Source organism: Coregonus lavaretus (genome assembly GCF_964263955.1).
Source record: "Coregonus lavaretus genome assembly, chromosome: 22".
NCBI classification, from domain to species: Eukaryota; Metazoa; Chordata; class Actinopteri; order Salmoniformes; family Salmonidae; genus Coregonus; species Coregonus lavaretus.
In genome coordinates, this window is record NC_140009.1 from 34,036,348 (window position 1) to 34,058,499 (window position 22,152).

Below are 22,152 nucleotides of genomic sequence, written 5' to 3' on the forward strand. Positions count from 1 at the left end.
ACAATGATAAGTTACGGATCCCTAACATTATTGGTGACTGAATGTGTGGGAGTTTAGTGTTTGTATAAGAGAAAGGAACCCTGTGTATTATAATAATAATAATAATAATAATAATAATAATAATACATAAAATGTACACTTAAGATCATATGACTCCCATTTCACTTATAAACACATCTGGGGTTTAAATATGCAATTAAGTCTCAAATATATTCAACAGACTAATTGCATATAGAAAAGCGATATTCTGTATATTATTAAGTCTACATCAGGAATCACGTAAGGTTTAATGGAACCAGAACTTTGTCTCCAAGCATGTTGGGTTTTGTACTCTGTTTGTACAAAACCCAGTGTAGCTCAGTTGGTAGAGCATGGCGTTTGCAACGCCAGGGTTGTGGGTTCGTTTCCCACAGGGGGCCAGTATGAAAAGAAATGTATGCACTCACTTAACTGTAAGTCGATCTGGATAAGAGTGTCTGCTAAATGACTAAAATTTTAAAATTTGTTTTGGATTCTTTTGTTGTTGTAAATAATATATTGTGTTATTCAAATGTCTCTGTATTAATAACAATATTTGGTGGATCTGCTGGGCAAGATCAGAGTGTACACTACCGTTCAAAAGTTTGGGGTCACTTTGAAATGTCCTTGTTTTCGAAAGAAAAGCAATTTGTGTCCATTAAAATAACATCAAATTGATCAGAAATACAGTGTAGACATTGTTAATGTTGTAAATGGCTATTGTAGCTGGAAACGGCTGATCTTTAATGGAATATCTACATAGGCGTACAGAGGCCCATTATCAGCAACCATCAGTCCTGTGTTTCAATGGCACGTTGTGTTTGCTAATCCAAGTTTATCATTTAAAAGGCTAATTGATCATTAGAAAACCCTTTTGCAATTATGTTAGCACAGCTGAAAACTGTTGTGCTGATTAAAGAAGCAATAAAACTGGCCTTCTTGAGACTAGTTGAGTATCTGGAGCATCAGCAATTGTGGGTTCGATTACAGGCTCAAAATGGCCAGAAACAAATAACTTTCTTCTGAAACTATTCTTGTTCTGAGAAATGAAGGCTACTCCATGCGAGAAATTGCCAAGAAACTGAAGATCTCGTACAACGCTGTGTACTACTCCCTTCACAGAACACTGCAAACTGGCTCTAACCAGAATAGAAAGAGGAGTGGGAGGTCCTGGTGCACAACTGAGCAAGAGGACAAATACATTAGAGTGTCTAGTTTGAGAAACAGACACCTCACAGGTCCTCAACTGGCAGCTTCATTAAATATTACCCTCAAAACACCAGTCTCATAGAAAAGCCATATCTCTGACTGGCCAATAAAAAGAAAAGATTAAGATGGGCAGTATGAGATATGGCTTTTTCTTTACAACTCTGCCTAGAAGGTCAGCATCCCGGAGTCGCCTCTTCACTGTTGACGTTGAGACTGGTGTTATGTGGGTACTATTTAATGAAGCTGCCAGTTGAAGACCTGTGAGGCGCCTGTTTCTCAAACTAGACAATCTAATGTATTTGTCCTCTTGCTCAGATGTGCACGGGGCCTCCTACTCCTCTTTCTATTCTGGTTAGAGCCAGTTTGCGCTGTTCTGTGAAGGGAGTAGTACACAGAGTTGTACGAGATCTTCAGTTTCTTGGCAATTTCTCGCATGGAATAGCCTTCATTTCTCAGAACAAGAATATACTGACGAGTTTCAGAAGAAAGTTATTTGTTTCTGGCCATTTTGAGCCTGTAATCGAACCCACAATTGCTGATGCTCCAGATACTCAACTAGTCTCAAGAAGTCCAGTTTTATTGCTTCTTTAATCAGCACAACAGTTTTCAGCTGTGCTAACATAATTGCAAAAGGGTTTTCTAATGATCAATTAGCCTTTTAAAAATGATAAAACTTGGATTAGCAAACACAATGTGCCATTGGAACACAGGACTGATGGTTGCTGATAATGGGCCTCTGTACGCCTATGTAGATATTCCATTAAAAATCAGCCGTTTCCAGCTACAATAGCCATTTACAACATTAACAATGTCTATAATGTATTTCTGATCAATTTGATGTTATTTTAAATGGACAAAAAAATGGCTTTTCTTTCGAAAACAAGGACATTTCTAAGTGACCCCAAACTGTTGAACAGTAGTGTATATAAGATAAGTCTATGGATCAGAGATTACTGGAGCGTTATGGAGTCTCTGTAAAGGGTGGGGGTTGGCAATGAAGAAGTGGGTTATGCACAGGAGAAAATTATGTTGGAGAGGGCTCTGTATTGTATTGGTGAGAGGGACTGTGTCAGTAACACTCACCATGGTGTCAGATCAGATGAGGTACCAGAGCAGCGGAATCCCTGCATTCACCAGCACTCCTCACTCCACAACCCACAAAACGCACCTTCTCCCCTATCCCCATCCCCAAGGTTTGTCATACAAACTGAAAAAAGATACTTTCAGGGTGAAGGCTCTTACCTGATTGCTACAGATCTGATCCACTCACTGCTGGTTGAGATTATGGTTCATTGAGCACATCTTGTACATTTTGTAAATTGCTATTTCTTCATCCATATAATAAGATAGATAGGGCTTGCGAAAGTATTCATCCCCCTTGGCATTTTTCCTATTTTGTTGCCTTACAAACTGGAATTAAAAATGGCTTTTTTGGGGGTTTGTATCATTTGATTTACACAACATGCCTACCACTTTGAAGATGCAAAATACTTTTTTGGGTGAAACAAACAAGAAATAAGACAAAAAAACAGAAAAGACTTGAGCGTGAATAACTATTCACCCCCCCCAAAGTCAATACTTTGTAGAGCCACCTTTTGCAGCAATTACATCCCTTGGGGTATGTCTCTATAAGCTTGGCACACTTTGACTAGGCCATTCCAAGACATTTACATGTTTCCTTTTAAACCACTCGAGTGTTGCTTTAGCAGTATGCTTAGGGTCATTGTCCTGCTGGAAGGTGAACCTCCGTCCCAGTCTCAAATCTCTGGAAGACCGAAACAGGTTTCCCTCAAGAATTTCCCTGTATTTGCCGCCATTCATCATTCCTTCAATTCTGACCAGTTTCCCAGTCCCTGCCGATTTAAAAACATCCCCACCGCATGATGCTGCCACCACTATGCTTCACTGTGGGGATGGTGTTCTCGGGGTGATGAGAGGTGTTGGGTTTGCGCCAGACATACCGTTTTCCTTGATGGCCAAAAAGCTCAATTTTACTCTCATCTGACCAGATTACCTTCTTCCATATGTTTTATTTTTATTTTTTATTTTTATTTTTATACCTTCTGCCATATGTTTGGGGAGTCTCCCACATGACTTTTGGCGAACACCAAACGTGTTTGCTTATTTTTTTCTTTAAGCAATGGCTTTTTTCTGGCCACTCTTCCGTAAAGCCCAGCTCTGTGGAGTGTACGGCTTAAAGTGGTCCTATGGACAGATACTCCAATCTCCGCTATGGAGCTTTGCAGCTCCTTTATCTTTGGTCTCTTTGTTGCCTCTCTGATTAATGCCCTCCTTGCCTGGTCCGTGAGATTTGGTGGGCGGCCCTCTCTTGGCAGGTTAGTTGTGGTGCCATATTCTTTCAATTTTTTAATAATGGATTTAATGTTGCTCCGTGGGATGTTCAAAGTTTGGGAAATGAAAGATGAAATGATGTACCTATTGAATTCCGCCTCTTGCGTTTCTTCTTTGGTGTTCATTCTGTCCTATGAAGAGAAAAAAAATCAACATGTAAACATTAGATGAAGATGTCTTTTTTTATTGTATAGACAGTTTATTACATTTTTTTATTTTTAACACAAAACAACATCCAATATATGAAACAAAAAAACACAAATACAAAACACAAATACATAGGGAGATTTTTTCCTGATAAATTATATGCTATTTTATGGCCATGGTATTATTTTGTGTGCCCTTAGTAAGGAAACACAAGAACCATTCCCATATTATTTTTCACCAGCCTCTTTGCTAACATGAGTTCATATGATGTTGTTTTTAATCAACATATTCATCCACTCCGTGAACATTGGCTCATTAGAGCTTTTTCAATGTTTCAGGACCAGCCTTAACACAGACACAATACCTAAACATAATATTTTAAATTCTGTCTGGTTAATCCCTCTTATTTAAGCCTCGTCACTCAACAGACAGTGGTGACCTACTGTAGGTCTCCCATGTACTGTGAGGCTTTGTCCCATAGGGTGTGCACAACCGGGCATTCCCACAGTTCCACTCCGGAGCTGATAGTGATAACTGGAGTGGTGTTAAGTGTTGAGGAGGATCAATTGAAGTTGAAGATTCCCAGTGTCTGTGACACCCACCCTTTGGTGCAACGCAGACCCGGTGGAGAGTGTGGTGAAACAGAGAAGACACTGTCTGTACTACTGAACTTTGATGCAGTCTTTACCAGATAAAGTGAAGTTAGGATGTGTCAGTTATCCCGTGAGCGCTTTTGTCCCAAATCCATTACGGTGTTTTAGGTGTCAAGCTTATGGTCATGTGGCAGCAGTGTGTAGGAGGGAGATTCCTAGATGTGAGAAGTGTGCAGGAGGACATGAGACAAAGGAATGTGTAGTATCGGTGGGAAAAGTTGTGTGTGTAAACTGTAGGGGTACCCATGGTGCTGGAAATCAGAGGTGTCCGATGAGAGAAAGGCAGATTGAGGTTGCCAGGATCAGAGTAGTGCAGAAGGTGTCATATGCTGAGGCAGCGAAGAGAGTAGTGGAGGAAGATGGGTCCAGGATCCTAAGAGGATCCCTGTGAGCAGGCCGAGGCCAATAGAGTGATAGAGAGTGATAGGAATAGCAAATCACAGAGGATACGATGTTGTGGTGGCAGCTGCAGAGAAGTACTTGGGTGTACAAGGTTTTACTGCAGAATAGTTACAAGATGTTTTCAAAGATAGTGTCCCGTCCTCCCAGGCTGCTGGCCTGGAGTAGGATCAGATACGGCCAAAGTAGTGGAATAGGGGTGACGTTATAATGGGTGCAGAGTTAGTTGGTATGGCAATTTTTTCACAAAGTGTTATGAATTCATACTACAGCATAGTAGGCTGATACACAGCCAATACAGTAGGTGGCTGTATGCACCTATAACATTTGTTTGCGGACCGCCATAATACCGAAGAAGAAGAAAGCTGAACGCACAATCCGTATAGAGAAAGGCTGCCGATCAGTGGTGAAGTTGTAGTATGTGTAGAACTGCAGCAAAACCCGGAAGTTGGAGGCTGTTGTAGAGCACGATTTATCGAACTTCGAAGCTAGCTAATTCCTTTCTTATTGATTTTAACATGACTTTGAGTATGTAAAGTGGCATGATGCGAGTATCAAACAAGATGGTAAGAAAATCCGTCAGCTTGTTTGTAGCCGATTTGGTGGCTTCACATGGCAAGATGGCTAACTAGCTAGCTATGCTATCTGCCTAGCTCTGGCCCAGTGCAGTTGTCACTAGTTACCAACGCCTCAGTCAAAATGGGATATTTCGTAAAAAATGCATGAAAACAAGAATGTGCTATTTGGGCTTAATTTAAGGTAAGGGTTAGTCATAAGGTTAGCAGTTTGGTTAAGGTTAGGTTTAAAATCAGATTTTTAAGAGGAGGAATTGTAGAAATGGGCGGGGTTTCGCCATAATTATGACTTTGTGGCCTTCAACTCCTTTTCCATTCATGCCTCCATAGTATTTTTTCACGCTTTTGTTTAGTGACAGGTTTCCACATACTTTTGTTACTCACCAAAGTAAAAATGTTGTTGAGGAACTTTGATCTGAATGCCGCCAAAGTAGACTATCTAGCTTTTGTCCTTGCGCATGCGTAGGATGCGCAAGCATCTCGTATACGCATTGACCACACCACCGCTAGACTGGCGGTAAACAAATTGTTCAAAAGTTTAGGTCGTATTTTAGAGAAACGATAGTTTGCACATACATAGAAAAGTTCATCATCACTACAAAAAAATACTATATGGAGGGATAAACGGAAATATGCAGGGCGTTAAAGAAGGCTTTAGCTGCATGTAACGCCCTGGATCAGAGCTACTACTAGCTAGCTGCCTAGGCTAGCTGCTTAACTTGTGAAATATCTGATGGTCGTCAGCAAACTTACGTTGGTAGCCAGTGAGGTTGCCCCTTTACAGATCGTTAGTTCAGTTTTCAGCCTCTGAAAATATCAAACACATTATAGACTTGGCTACATTCTGTCACCATGAAGGATGAGATGACACTAAGCAAACAACTTCTCTGGCAAGTGTGGATGCCACGTTGACATGACCTACCTTATTTGTGTTACCAGATATTCAATATTTCTGTCTTTAAGTAAAGGTTATATCCTCTCTTTCTCCACAGCCTTTGATTAATCCTCCTAGGACTACAAGACAGGAGTAAATCGACCTCCCCCATCCCTTCTCTAACAGTCTCACTTGGACAAACTCACCATGTTGGTGACAGCCTACCTGGCCATCGTGGTCCTATTGGCGCTATGTGTCGGTCTGGAGCTCACAGCACGTCGCCTCACCCCACCTCAACCCACCCCCTCTGCCGTGGGCACCAACCCTGCCTTCCGTCGCTTCCAGACCCTGTTCCTAAGAGGCTACCTCCTAGCCCTGTGGGCTGACTGGCTGCAGGGGCCATACCTCTACAAGCTGTACCGTCACTACAGCTTCCTGGAGTCCCAGATAGCCATCCTGTATGTCGTTGGCCTGGCCTCCTGTGTGCTGTTTGCCCCCGTGGCCGGCTGGCTCCCTCAGGTAACAATAACGAAGACCACAAAGTAAATACGTTGTTAGACTTAGTTTTTTAAAATCTCAATAATTGTTTTATGTATTGTTGTATGTATGGCTGAGGCAACTATGTTTTTTATTTAATTTGTCAAATGCATTCATTCAGGTCCTGGGGCGCAGACAGACCTGCCTGCTCTTCTGCGTGGCCTACTCAGCCTGTTGCCTCACCAAGCTATCCCGGGACTACTTTGTCCTTATCGTGGGTCGCATGCTAGGGGGCCTGTCCACCTCTCTGCTCTCCACAGCCTTCGAGGCCTGGTACGTTCATCGACATGTGAACGCCCACGACTTCCCTAAAGAATGGATCCCCAGCACCTTCACCAAGGCTGCTAGCTGGAATCACGGGCTGGCAGTGGGGGCCGGGCTGGTGGCTAACATGCTGGCTGAGTGGCTCCACCTGGGGCCTGTGGCTCCCTTCCTCTTGGCCGTGCCCTGCCTGGGGGCCTGTGGCTGGGTGGTGCTGACTGACTGGGGCCTGGAGGAGGAGGAGGGAGGCCTGGAGGGGGACAACAAGACATCCTTGCTGGGTCCTTCTGCTTCAGTGCCTCTGGCCCGGGCATCTGCACGGGCCCGGTTCTGGCGCAGCTGTCAGGAAGGTCTCCGCTGTCTGTTATCAGACAGACGTGTGATGCTACTAGGAGGTGTCCAGGCTCTGTTTGAGAGTGTACTTTATATATTTGTCTTCCTGTGGACCCCCGTCCTGGACCCCCACGGCCCTCCGCTGGGCATCGTCTTCTCCTGCCTGATGGCAGCCAGTATGGCGGGGTCCCTGCTCTACCGTATGGCCACCTCTACCCGTTACCGCCTCCAGCCTGGTCACCTCCTCTGCTTCTCCATGCTGCTCGCTTTTTTCTCCTTCTTCATGCTAATCTTCTCCACTGCCCCGGGCCAGCCTAGACCGCGCGAGTCCCTGCTGGCCTTCCTGCTGCTGGAGCTGGCTAGTGGCCTCTACTTCCCCGCTGTCAGCTTCCTCCAGGGGAGGGTGATCCCAGAGGAGAAGAGGGCTGGGGTGCTGGCCTGGTTCAGGCTGCCTCTGCACCTTCTGGCCTGCCTGGGGCTCCTGGCTCTCCATGGAGAGGTGTCTGGGACTGGAGGGGGCGAGGGTGGTAGTGGAACTAGAAACATGTTTGGGGGCTGTGCTGTTATGATGCTAGCTGCACTCTTGGCTGTGGTCAGTCTCTTTACACTGGGAAGGAATGATGTGGATCTCAGACTAGAGGGGCCCAAGGGAGAGGGAGAGATATGACATTCAGAAAACGTTATTGTCCCAACATTGGACAATGACTAGGAATACAGTTACTGCTTTGTTGACAGATGAAGACTCATTTGGGAAAGTTAAATAAACTTTTGAGGGACTGAAACCTGACATTTAATCAACCTAGGAGTTACCAATATTAGACAATTATTTAAAATAATCTGGTGTCAGTAAGGTATACATTTTTGGTTACAAGATTCTGATATTTATTTGTTTTAATTTTGTTAACTGGCACTAGAAATTGTTTAGCTATGTTGTTGGGTATATGAAGGAAAATAGTTGATTTTGAGTTATTATGCTGCAGTCTGCGTCATCACTTAGCCTTCTTTTGAAGCATACTCGCACTGACGCACATGCTGGTGTATTAATGTTGTGCCAGTAGGTGGTGCCAGTGTAGCTCCAGGATGTTCTTCATATTCTACCCTGTACATGTTAGTGTTTTATCAACTGCGTTGTTCAGGGTGTAACACTCAGCCATGGCAGAACAGGGCTTACATCACTAGCACAGCTGCTTGCTTCGACAGAAATATCACCCACTCTCATATCATATAACAAGTACAATATATAAATTCACTCTTACTGTTTATGACTAAAGCAACTGTGAAATCAATCAATGGGCATGTACAGCTACACTTTGGAGTTCTTGCCATTTGTCAGTAGTGTCCAAAAGGGGAAAAAATATTAGGAATGGCTTGTTGCGTGGACCAATATCGGGGTCATTCCATTATCAATGCCTGTTTTGGTATACAAACAGTTGCTATTTTGACTTTTATGGGGCTTGCTAGGTACATTGTAGTAATTAAACACCAATGTTGAGGGTGTTTTAGACTGTGAATGCATACTGAATGTGTCTTGGAGAGGCATGGATATTTGCCTTGGTCCTTTTCTCTTTACGTTCTCCTCTAGAACCTTCAGTAAAATAGGGCATATTGTAAATATGGAATAAATACGATTTTAATACAGTCTGTCATTTTGTGATCCTTTGAATTGCAGTGATAAGATTTAGGTTGTGATACTACACATGCACTCACCGTCCAGTTTATTAGGTACAACACCCCGTTCACAAAAATGGATCGCTCCTACAGACAGTGAGTCACGTGGCCGTTGCTTGTTATATAAAGCCGGCAAACAAAGGGGTGTAATGGGTTCGCACTCGAAAAGTTGTCGCATAAAGCTTACTTCATTATTCAATGTTTTTAATTATGTTCACTGCATCAGGGATAGTGTACACAGACGTTTCGGCTTTACAGCCTTCTACAATTTAATTTCAATCTGCCAATCAGGGATGTGGCTTTTCTGGTCTACCTGTATAGAAGTTAGTCACAAAGAAATACAGAATTATAGGGTATGGGATCAGGCACGAAGGGCAACTCACAAATCAATCGTCCCAGGTGTCCGCTCACCTAAATACATCATGTCAATTCAAGGACATCAGGCAAAGCTGTTCATAAACGATATGCAAAATCTGAATTTCTTTGTGACTAATTTGTATACAGGTAGACCAGAAAAGCCACAACCCTGATTAGAAGCACCCGCTGCTCATCTATTGTTCTTTACAATGCTGTTTTGAAATTGTACCTACAAACGTCTGTACGCTATCCCTAATGCAGTGAAAATAATGAAGTAAGCATTATGTGACAACTTTTTGAGTGCGAACCCATTACACCCATTTGTTTGTCTGAATTCGTGGGTTTTACGCACCAGCCAAGCTTCTGGGAGAGCGCTATGGTTGTCTTTTATATAAAGCAGGCAGACAGTCTGATCATCAGTGCCAGGCGCGCCGGATCCAGTATCTCAGAAACTGCCGCCCTGCAGGGCTTTTCACGCACAACAGTGTAGGGTTTACTTAGAATGGTGCGACAAACAAAAAACATCCAGTCAGCGGCAGTCCTGTGGGCGAAAACAGCTTGCTGATGAGAGAGGTCGAAGGAGAATGGCAAGAATCGTGCAAGCTAACAGGAGGGCCACAAACAATCAAATAATGGCACAGTGGTGTGCAGGAAGTAGGGGTGCTGAGGGTGCTGCAGTACCTCCTGATAAATCGAAATTAAAACATTTATAATAACGTTGACAGCACCCCCAACCCAAAACATCTTCCTGAGGCCACGGTTGTGCAGAACGGCATCACGAAACGCACAACTCGTCGATCCTTGTCACGGATGGGCTATTGCAGCAGACTACCACAACGGGTTCCACTCCTATCAGCTAAAGACAAGAAGAAGCGGCTCCAGCGGGCACGTGATCACCAACACTGGGCAATTGAGGAGTGGAAAGACATTGCCTGGAACATGACTGTGAGTTCAGTTTACTTGAGTGGCCAGTGCAGTCCCCAGACCTCAACCCAATAGAGCATATTTGGGATGAGCTGTAACGGGCTGTTTGCAGTATTAATGTACCGCCGTCCAATCTGCAGCAACTGCGTGATGCCATCGCGTCAGCATGGACCAACATCCCTGTGGAGGTTTCCGACACCTTGTAGAATGCCCCGAAGAATTCAGGCTGTTCTGGAGGCAAAGGGGGGTCTGACCCGGTACTAGATGGGTGTACCTAATAAACTGTCCGGTGTATGTAGATAAAATGCAGGCCTATTCTACAGTCTTACATTAATGTTTTTTTTAGTAGGAGCTTCTAGTATTTTCATGAATGTTTGTAGCCTTTCGTGAATTAATGTAGAATGCTGCATCAGTGAATTACCTAAAAATAGAACATTTTATACCAGTGATGCTTTTTCTTGCTCTTTAGTTAATGGAGAAAATATGTATGTGATGTCAAAACGAGAGGAGAAAAAAAAGTTTATATTTTTTGCATAAGTGCTACTGACAGGGATGTAGAGGGCAAACATGTAACTTTCAGATCATGTATTCCCTTCTACGTCACCCTCTCTCCTTTTTTACTGCAGACCAAATATTCCAGTTCTCTCTGGCCCTATCCTCACTTGAGCAACGTACTGATACAACATCTGTCCACCCCTTTTTGCCAAGCGGTTTGGTAGAGTCCAAGCTTCCCACAGCACTGCTGCTTCACCTGGATGTTGCTAGAATGTTCCTTTTTTGTGGTGGGGGGGTCTGTGAGAATCCTAACTGCGTGGGCTGTTGGATTAAGCCACTGCTGCAGCATCAGAAGGGGTTTAATCTACAAGAAGCAGCAGCAGAGAGAGACGCTATTTCCCAGGCTCTATCTTACCTAGTGTCAGTTCTTTTATTTGACTGTACAAGAACTGCTGGGCATCAAGGATACTACATACAAGAGGATAGAATATCAAGGAAGGAGGAAAGCGGAGCTTCTTTGACTGGAGCAGAGAGATAAATAAAGCATCAGTGTCTGCTGCAGACACCAGACACAGCCATTATGACCCAGGGCAAGGTAAGGGCCTTACAGACACATTCTATAGATCTCATTCTATCCTCATTCATTCCATGCTCATTCTGCAGTAAATCCACAGTAAAAAGGGAAGATTATTGGCTTATATTTTATTTCAGTGCGTGTGGTCCACAATGTTATGTAATCATTGTGGCAGCATGTACGTAGGCTGTATCTGTCGCTCCATCCTCTCATCTGCCTCTATTGAGAAGCTAATCTCATTGTGTTGCTCAGTAATGATGCAACGTCTTCAGCAGCAGAGAATAGTATTGTCATCAGGGAATGTCAGAGCGAATTAAATGACAGCTATAAACTAGATTGTATGGAGATAGAGAGAGGGTCATGTTTAGCCTGTGTCACTATCCTTCAGTCCAGAGACACGGACGTACCACTCCCCCCATTGTATAAAACCTTAAATGTTGCTGTTATGTATTGACTCAAAGCTGATGAAGTTATAGAAATAGAATTAGCCTACCTGTACTAATGACTGTAAATGAAATCACAATAGACTACTAATTCAATTTTTATGCAGGAAATATGGAGAGAGAGAGGAGATGGATATTCATATGCATTGGTACATTCATTAGCCATCTGGACAGTGTTGTGTAATGATGACTCATTCACTGATCCTGGAACGTCTACACCCAGAGTGTGGAGCTAAGCTACAGCAGAGGGCTCGTCTAAGGACTGATCTCAGTCCACATCTTACAGTCAGCAATCAGAGAATCAGATCAGATTTCAAATTAGTCCCAAATTGTGAATCTGAATTCATCGTATTTGCTTTTAGAATGTGAATTGTTGTTATTGTTGTTAAAAAAGGAATTTGGATTTATAAGTTGGGCCTAATTTCGGCTCAAGTTTCTCAGTTGATTAGAGAGTGGCTCATTATCATCCTCTTTAAAAAATTATTTTATTTATTATTATTATTATTTTATTTAGGGGGTAGATCAGCTTTAATATTGCAGATAGATTGTAACTTCCATCAATGTAATTGTCTGCATCACTTCCAATCCCCCATATGGTTTTTTCTCTCGCATATATATATATATATATATATATATATATATATATATATATATATATATATATATATATATATATATATATATATAACAAGTACATTTACATTTACATATACATATATATACAGTGGGGGAAAAAAGTATTTAGTCAGCCACCAATTGTGCAAGTTCTCCCACTTAAAAAGATGAGAGAGGCCTGTAATTTTCATCATAGGTACACGTCAACTATAACAGACAAATTGAGAAAAAAAATGCAGAAAATCATATTGTAGGATTTTTTATGAATTTATTTGCAAATTATGGTGGAAAATAAGTATTTGGTCACCTACAAACAAGCAAGATTTCTGGCTCTCACAGACCTGTAACTTCTTCTTTAAGAGGCTCCTCTGTCCTCCACTTGTTACCTGTATTAATGGCACCTGTTTGAACTTGTTATCAGTATAAAAGACACCTGTCCACAACCTCAAACAGTCACACTCCAAACTCCACTATGGCCAAGACCAAAGAGCTGTCAAAGGACACCAGAAACAAAATTGTAGACCTGCACCAGGCTGGGAAGACTGAATCTGCAATAGGTAAGCAGCTTGGTTTGAAGAAATCAACTGTGGGAGCAATTATTAGGAAATGGAAGACATACAAGACCACTGATAATCTCCCTCGATCTGGAGCTCCACGCAAGATCTCACCCCGTGGGGTCAAAATGATCACAAGAACGGTGAGCAAAAATCCCAGAACCACACGGGGGGACCTAGTGAATGACCTGCAGAGAGCTGGGACCAAAGTAACAAAGCCTACCATCAGTAACACACTACGCCGCCAGGGACTCAAATCCTGCAGTGCCAGACGTGTCCCACTGCTTAAGCCAGTACATGTCCAGGCCCGTCTGAAGTTTGCTAGAGTGCATTTGGATGATCCAGAAGAGGATTGGGAGAATGTCAGATGAAACCAAAATAGAACTTTTTGGTAAAAACTCAACTCGTCGTGTTTGGAGGACAAAGAATGCTGAGTTGCATCCAAAGAACACCATACCTACTGTGAAGTATGGGGGTGGAAACATCATGCTTTGGGGCTGTTTTTCTGCAAAGGGACCAGGACGACTGATCCGTGTAAAGGAAAGAATGAATGGGGCCATGTATCATGAGATTTTGAGTGAAAACCTCCTTCCATCAGCAAGGGCATTGAAGATGAAACGTGGCTGGGTCTTTCAACATGACAATGATCCCAAACACACTGCCCGGGCAACGAAGGAGTGGCTTCGTAAGAAGCATTTCAAGGTCCTGGAGTCTCCAGATCTCAATCCCATAGAAAATCTTTGGAGGGAGTTGAAAGTCCGTGTTGCCCAGCGACAGCCCCAAAACATCACTGCTCTAGAGGAGATCTGCATAAAGGAATGGGCCAAAATACCAGCAACAGTGTGTGAAAACCTTGTGAAGACTTACAGAAAACGTTTGACCTGTGTCATTGCCAACAAAGGGCATATAACAAAGTATTGAGAAACTTTTGTTATTGACCAAATACTTATTTTCCACCATAATTTGCAAATAAAATCATAAAAAATCCTACAATGTGATTTTCTGGATTTTTTCCCCTAATTTTGTCTGTCATAGTTGACGTGTACCTATGATGAAAATTACAGGCCTCTCTCATCTTTTTAAGTGGGAGAACTTGCACAATTGGTGGCTGACTAAATACTTTTTTTCCCCACTGTATATATATATATATATACATATCCTTTCAAAAAATATATTTCCCTTTATTCCTTTCATTACTTTCCAACCCCACCACCCCTTCCCTAATTGGAGTAAACTAGTGAACAACAATGCTTAGGCCTCTACTTCCAGCTTATACATACTATATACATTTTATGGACACAGTCAATTTTACAATAATTCTATTTTGTTTGTTTTTACTCCAGAACTTCCTCTACCCTCAATCTCTCCGATCATTTTCATGATGTCCATCCGGTTTGCTTCTATATGCCATATCTTTCTAACTCTGCTCTTTCACAAAAGCTCTATTTCTAAACATTTACATTTACATTTTAAACACCATCCATATTGGATTTCTATTTGCCATATATTTTTCAACTGTACTGTGATGTTTTACAAACGTTCTGAACCTTTCTAATCATCCTCTGTTGGTTATTAAAATGTATTTTATTTCCAGACAGCTATTTAGTCCTGATTGGTGATCTTATGTTATGTACCCACAGCTTTCAGTCGCAAACAAGGCTGCTGAAGCAGGAGAGAAGCAGTATGGCACTTCAAGTGGAGAAGCAGGAGGGCCACCGGCCCCTCCCACTTATGAGGAGGCCACTGGCGCAAGTGAGAAAGGTATGTCAGTGTGGCAGAAACTTCACTCCGCTCTCTTTATAAACATAAGTGTGAAAAATAACTGACCATTTACTGTGTGTGTGTGTGTTTGTGTTGAACTTGTCAGCAGGCGTCAGTGGCAGCCCCTGTTACAGCGGGGCCTATCCTGGTGATGGGGAGATGCTCACAGAATTCAGCTGGAGTGATAAAAACATCAGACGGATCTTTATCCGCAAGGTAGGCTATGACTATAGCTATTACTACCTTATTACAACCCTATTACTATATTATTACCCTATTACATAGCACTACCTATACAAGCCTATTACTACATTATTACTACCGTATGTTAAGGCCATACAGATACTGTATGCTATTCTTAAACTGTATTTTTCATTACCTCCTTTCAGTTGTCTTTTTTTTCGTTACCACCGTTTAGGTTTACGCCATCTTGATGATTCAACTTCTTGTCACTCTTTCCATTGTGGCTCTCTTCACATTCTGGTAAGTTTTCTAATACCTCCAAATATGGATGCTACTCTCCATCCTTCAATAGTTTTATCTGGTCAGGCAATAGATGGTCATGAAAATCACAGGAAGTCCTACACTTTGATACAGTAATGTTAAATCACTGTGCACCAGCCATGAACCTGTCACAGGTACTAAATAGGAAGCAGCAGAGCTAGAACATTTACCATAACAGGCAGGAAAGTGCCTTCAGAAAGTATTCAGACCACTTGACTTTTTTCCACATTTTGTTACATTACAGCATTATTCTAAAATTGATTAAATTGTTTTTAATCAGTACCCCATTGTGACAAAGCAAAAACAGTTTTTTTGAAAATGTTGCTAATTTATATTTAAAGAAAAAAGGAAATATGACATTTACATAAGTATTTAGACCCTTTACTCAGTACTTTGCTGAAGCACCTTTGGCAGCGATTACAGCCTCGAGTCTTCTTGGGTATGACGCTACCAGCTTGGCACACCTGTATTTGGGGAGATTCTCCCATTCTTCTCTGCAGATCCTCTCAAGCTCTGTCAGGTTGGATGGGAAGCATTGATGCACAGCTATTTTCAGGTCTCTCCAGAGATGTTCGATCGGGTTCAAGTCCGGGCTCTGGCTGGGCCACTCAAGGACATTCAGAGACTTGTCCCGAAGCCACTCCTGCGTTGTCTTGGCTGTGTGCTTAGGGTCGTTGTCCTGTTGGAACGTGAACCTTCGCCCCAGTCTGAGGTCCTGAGCAGGGTTTCATCAAGGATCTCTCTGTACTTTGCTCCGTTCATCTTTGCCTCGATCCTGACTAGTCTCCCAGTCCCTGCTGCTGAAAAACATCCCCAAAGCATGATGCTGCCACCACCCTGCTTCACAGTAGGAATGGTGCCAGGTTTCCTCCAGACATGACGCTTGGCATTCAGGCCAAAGAGTTCAATCATAGATTCATCAGACCAGTGAATCTTGTTTCTCATGGTCTGAGAATCTTTAGGTGCCTTTTGGCAAACTCCAAGCGGGCTGTCATGTGCCTTTTACTGAGGAGTGGCTTCCGTCTGGCCACTCTACCATAAAGGCTTGATTGGTGGAATGCTGCAGAGATGATTGTCCTTCTGGAAGGTTCTCCCATCTCCACAGAGGAACTCTAGAGCTCTGTCAGAGTGACCATCGGGTTGTTGGTCACCTCCCTGACCAAGGCCCTTCTCCCCAGCCGGCCACCCACCTCAGTTTGGCTGTGTGGCCAGCTCTAGGAAGAGTCTTGGTGGTTCCAAACTTCTTCCATTTAAGAATAATGGAGGCCACTGTGTTCTTGGGGACCTTCAATGCTGCAGAAATGTTTTGGTACCCTTCCCCAGATCTGTGCCTCAACACAATCCTGTCTCGGAGCTCTACGGACAATTCCTTCGACCACATGGCTTGGTTTTCGCTCTGACATGCACTGTCAACTGTGGGACCTTATATAGACAGGTGTGTGCCTTACCAAATCATGTCAAATCAATTGAATTAACCACAGATGGACTCCAATCAAGTTGTAGAAACATCTCAAGGATGATCAATGGAAACAGGACGCACTTGAGCTCAATTTCAAGTCTCAGAGCAAAGGGTCTGAATACTTATGTAAATAAGGTATTTCTGTTTTTTATTTTTCATAAATTTGCAAAAATGTCTAAAAACCTGTTTTCGCTTTGTCATTATGGGGTATTGTGTAGATTGTTTTTATTTCATTTTAGAATAAGGCTGTAACGTAACTAAATGTGGGAAAAGTCAAGGGGTCTGAATACTTTCCGAAGTCACTGTAACAAGTACTTTGAGGAAAATGGGCAAACATTGCATATTTACAATCCTTTTTGGTTCCTTCATCAGTGAACCAGTGAAGAACTACATTCAGTCCAACCCTGGATGGTACTGGGCTTCTTAGTAAGTCACAGCTTTGATCTTGCATAGATCATTACTATGTTGATTTAATTCTGAAAGTACTAAAATATATGTGTTATTTATTTACACAGTGCTGTGTTCTTTGTCACATATATTACACTCGTCTGCTGTCCTGGACCAAGGTGAGTTTACAATGTTAATGTGTGTGGTTAACACAACTTCAGTTAATATGATAATAGAGAATGTATAATTTTAGCAGAATCTAACAACAGTACTTAAGTACAGTACTTATTATGTTTGATTACTATTTCCTATAGGAGACAGTTTCCATGGAATCTGATCCTGCTCGCCATCTTTGTAAGTATCATATAGTGTTTGAAACAATCCATATCTTTAGAAAATGTATAGACATTGTCTAAAGACAATGGAGGGGGCTAGACTTTAAAATACTACACATAATTCAGAATCACAGACTTCTCCTTTGAGTGTAACCCCTCTTTCTAATGTTTCTTTACTTTGTAATCTCTCCTGTTGCAGACCCTCTCTCTCTCCTATATGACAGGGATGCTATCCAGGTACTGTCTCCCATAGCTGTGTCTACAGTTTGTTTGTCTCTGTTGTCCACTATGTTTTGCATGCCTGCTTCTTCAGACTTTCAGTATGGCTAGCATGATGGTTTTTGCAGCCAGGTAAACTGCTAATGTGTTACATTAAAATTCAGCTAAGTTCTTGGTGAACAGCTAATACGTAGAATCAGGTGTGCTAAATTCGTGTATGGGATGGTAAATCTCCAGGAAGAGGCTTGGGCAGCCCTGCATTAACCTGTGTCAGTGTCGATCAGATATGCTAAAGGTATACATGGGCTTACTAACACTGTTGTACATTTTAGGCTTGCTTAGTTACTGTGTATTCACCAACATAAGTCATTAATATGTTATTCCTGTATAAAAAAAACAATTTGAGTATGTCATTTCTTAGTAAATAAATACTTGGCAAATAATTTCTTTACCATTTCTTCCCCCCTTTAATAGTTATTACAACACCAAGTCAGTGGTGATGTGTTTGGGTATTACTGCTATGGTCTGTCTTACCGTCACTCTCGTCAGCTTCCAAACTAAGGTCAGTCTGCCTGCGAAAAAGGACATTCTATAATTTAATAGGATCTCTGTGCTTCTGTAATTCACCATTTGTTATAGGTTGTTCCCTTTTCTCATGGCCAAGTTACCTCCTTTTTTCTGTCCTATCTTCCCGTTTGTCCTATTCAGTTTGATGTGACATCATGCCAAGGTGTATTGTTTACCTTCTGCATGGTCATGATGGTGTCTGGACTGGTCCTGGCCATCGCCTTGCCCTACGGATATGTAAGTAATAATAATAATAATAATAATACACTTTTATTTGTAGAGCACATTGTCATACATGAAAGCCTGCAAATCAAAGTGCTATACATAGTAGGAAGTAAAACTACCCTAATCAGAAACGATATAATTAATGAGGTGAATAAGTAAATGCAGGTGGAGACTAACACGAGGAATTAGACAGAGCTCTCTAAGGCTATGTTTAGACAGGCAGCCAATTTTGTTCTTTTTTACATTTACATTTTAGTCATTTAGCAGACGCTCTTATCCAGAGCGACTTACAGTTAGTGAGTGCATACATTATTCTTTTTTAATTTCTTCATACTGGCCCCCCGTGGGATTCGAACCCACAACCCTGGCGTTGCAAACGCCATGCTCTACCAACTGAGCTACATCCCTGCCGGCCATTCCCTCCCATACCCTGGACGACGCTGGGCCAATTGTGCGCCGCCCCATGGGTCTCCCGGTCGCGGCCTCATTATTCTTTTGACCAAACAGATCAGATCTTTTCACATCAGACCTTTTTCAGAGCTGATCTGATTTGTCTGAAGACCAATTAGTGGAAAAAAGATCAAGCCTACAGCTGGGTCAGATCTAATTGAATGTGTTGGATATGATATCATTTTCTAGAGATATAATAGCAGCTTTTTTGTGCTCAGGTGCCCTGGGTGCATGGTGTCTATGGTGCCTTGGGAGCGTTACTGTTTACCATGGTAAGTGTAAAACCTATATAGTCTGTTTTACTTAACAGTCCATCAACGACAAAGAGAGATGTACAACTACTATAATACTTCAACTCTTTTCTTCTCTGTTTCAGTTTTTGGCGTTTGACACCCAGCTACTGATGGGGAACAAGCGCTACACAATAAGTCCAGAGGAATACGTCTTTGCCACTCTCAACATCTACCTAGATATCATCTACATCTTCTCCTTCTTCCTCTCACTGTTTGGAACAGAGAGGACAAACTGAATCCACCTCCAGGCCAGCATCACAGCTTTTCCATCTAAACAGGTCCCGTATTCATAGTCTCAGAGTAGTAGTGCTGATCTAGGATCAGCTTTGCCATTTAGATCATGGTGAATAGTATTATACATACAGGGGGGATATGATCCTAGGTCAGCACTACTCGGAGACACTGTGTGAATAAAGGCTCTGATCTCACCATCATGATGTACTGTACACAACCTATAGATCCTTGATTCTTGATCCACCACCTCTTCCCACAGTCTCAGCTTAGTGTGATCCTCCTTCCCCCTCTAGCATGATATGGACCTATACTACTGTATTGTCTGCTTAGCTGTCAATCTCCAGAATGTACAGTACTTTTCACCCATAGGGTCGGCGATCTATAGAATTCTATTGCTAACGGTAGATAGGTGTGAAAAACACATGCTAAATACTGAGTCTCAGTCTAAAAGCTTTAACTGTAGGTGTTTCTGTCTTATGCAGATGTGATGTCTTGCGTTCTCCTGTCTTTTAACAACAACAGTCATTTATGACACTGCTCTACAGGAGATTATCACCTCTTATGAAGAGGAACTCAAAGTATCTGCCCTAAATGCATGAATATCTGAATATCTTTCAGTGTAGCAACGTAGACATCATGTAGTTTTCATCTTTGTTCTTAGTTCATCAGTAGTGCACTAGGCTACATCCAGTTACATCAGTGTATAACACATTGTGATGACCCTCAGCTTTAGAGTAGAGAGAGAGAGTAAAGTATGACTTTATTGAAATTGTTTTTATCACTCAGCATCATCAATAAATTAAAAAGGACAAGACACATATCAATGACAAACAAAACAAATGAAAACACATATTAAGACACATATAAATCAATGGCACCTGTCGTTTGTTGTTTCTCTAATGCCTGTCTTCCAGTCTGTCAACTCTTAGCCTACTGGTTGAAATCTCAAACTAACATAAGATCCGGAGCATGAAGGCAATTCAATCCAATTCTGATTTAATTTGAATGTAGACTAATTGCTTGGCTTTCCTTGGCTGCTTTTCACTATAAAAGCAAGTTAATCAAGTTGCACTAAAACTGGAGATATAATGCAATCCTGTCAATATGATGAGCCATAGTCCAATGATGTCAGTAGGGGTTTACTCACTAACCTTGTCTTTCTTTGTAACATTCTGTTCTGTATTATTGTGTTGTGTTAACACACCCCTCCGTGTTACAATTTTCCAGCAAGGTTGGCTGCTATTTAACTCTTAAGTTTTCATTTATTTACAGATAGCTAAACCAGAGTCATCCCACTGGGCACAGATGTCAATTCAATTTCTATTCCATGTTGGTTCAACATAATTTTGTTGAAATGAAGTGGAAACAACGTTGATTCAACCAGTGTGCCCAGTGGGATTTATTTAGAATCTAAATATATGGCTCTGGGACTGGGTTAAACCAATGACTTGATACACATGCTTTGCTAAGCATGTTTTGGGGGCCAATCTGGAAAACTTTTACAATGGGAGGATGTGGAAAATTAATGTATTTGGTCCAGTAGTTATTCAGCGCCCTATGTAATTATTGGGAGAGTGACACATTGTTGTTGTTTTGGCTCTGTACTCCAGCGCTTTCGATTTGAAATTATACAAAGGTATTGGGACAAATTTACTTATGTATACTAAAGTAGTCAACAGTTTAGTATTTGGTCCCACATTCCTAGCATGCAATGATTAAATCAAGCTTGTGACTCTACAAACTTGTTGGATGCATTTGCTGTTTGTTTTGGTTGTCTTTCAGATTATTTTGTGCCCAATAGAAATGAATGGTAAATAATGTATTGTGTCATTTTAGAATCACTTTTATTGTAAATAAGAAAATAATGTTTCTAAACACTTCTACATTAATGTGGATGCTACTATGATTACGGATAGTCCTGAATGAATTGTGAATAATGATGAGTGAGAAAGTTACACAATACATTATTTACCATTAACTTCTATTGGGCACAAAATAATCTGAAACACAACCAAAACAAACAGCAAATGCATCCAACAAGTTTGTAGTCACAAGCTTCATGTAATCGTTGCGTGCTAGGAATATGGGACCAAATACTACACTTTTTTTTCTACTTAAATACACATAAGTGAATTTGTCCCAATACTTTTGGACCCCTAAAATGGGAAAATGGGGGGACTATGTACAAAAAGTGCTGTAATTTCTAAACGGTTCACCCGATATGGATAAAAAATACACTCAAATTATAGCTGACAGTCTGCACTTTAACCTCAGAGCAAGTACAGAGCAACAAATAAAAGAAATCGCTGTCCCAATAATTACGGAGGGCACTGTAAATTGATGGTATAATGTTTTTATAGACACTGAAAGAGTTGTTATTTTTTTGTAAAAGCAAAAGTTTTGATTATTGTGACAAGAAAGAGTTAACGTTAAACATGCTTGCAAACTTGCCTGATGTGTACATGGCAACAACAACAAAAATACTACATTGGGTATTTGGCCTGAAAAAAAGCAAACATATATTTTCTTAATAAAACACTGAATGGTTAATTTGTGTATGAAATATGTGGCCTTGGAATAGTCTTATCTGAACAAATTGTAATTAATTTGCTGGTGTAAAAAATGCTTATGTTGGTTAAGTACATTGAGTGTTATTCCATAGTGTGTTAGGAAATTAATTTCCATTTACAATTCTTGCTGTAAATAAAATAAATAAATGTACTCACCGAT

At 41.5% G+C, this 22,152-nt stretch overlaps 2 protein-coding genes across 2 annotated transcripts; both read left to right on the plus strand.

The window, feature by feature from the left end:
- The first annotated feature begins 5,181 nt into the window (after positions 1–5,181).
- On the plus strand, positions 5,182–8,996 carry LOC311149590 (molybdate-anion transporter-like). The gene is made up of 3 exons (XM_084186764.1): positions 5,182–5,344; positions 6,346–6,746; positions 6,886–8,996. Exons 2-3 carry the CDS (start codon positions 6,435–6,437, stop codon positions 8,023–8,025), a joined length of 1,452 nt encoding a protein of 483 aa, XP_084042890.1. The 5' UTR covers positions 5,182–5,344; positions 6,346–6,434; the 3' UTR covers positions 8,026–8,996.
- Positions 8,997–11,382: 2,386 nt separating this feature from the next.
- On the plus strand, positions 11,383–22,150 carry LOC311149938 (protein lifeguard 2-like; the record flags this gene model as incomplete). Its single annotated transcript, XM_084187162.1, has 12 exons — positions 11,383–11,397; positions 14,629–14,749; positions 14,856–14,965; positions 15,168–15,232; positions 17,085–17,138; positions 17,228–17,278; positions 17,414–17,453; positions 17,634–17,671; positions 18,128–18,215; positions 18,362–18,457; positions 19,114–19,167; positions 19,272–22,150. 12 exons carry the CDS (start codon positions 11,383–11,385, stop codon positions 19,422–19,424), a joined length of 885 nt encoding a protein of 294 aa, XP_084043288.1. The 3' UTR covers positions 19,425–22,150.
- Positions 22,151–22,152: the final 2 nt, after the last annotated feature.

Bases quoted from the DNA above. Each gene is read 5' to 3' on its own strand.
- LOC311149590 (XM_084186764.1), top strand. From the start codon at position 6,435: ATGTTGGTGACAGCCTACCTGGCCATCGTGGTCCTATTGGCGCTATGT. The intron at 6,747-6,885 runs GTAACAATAACG...GCATTCATTCAG, and splicing joins TGGCCGGCTGGCTCCCTCAG to GTCCTGGGGCGCAGACAGAC.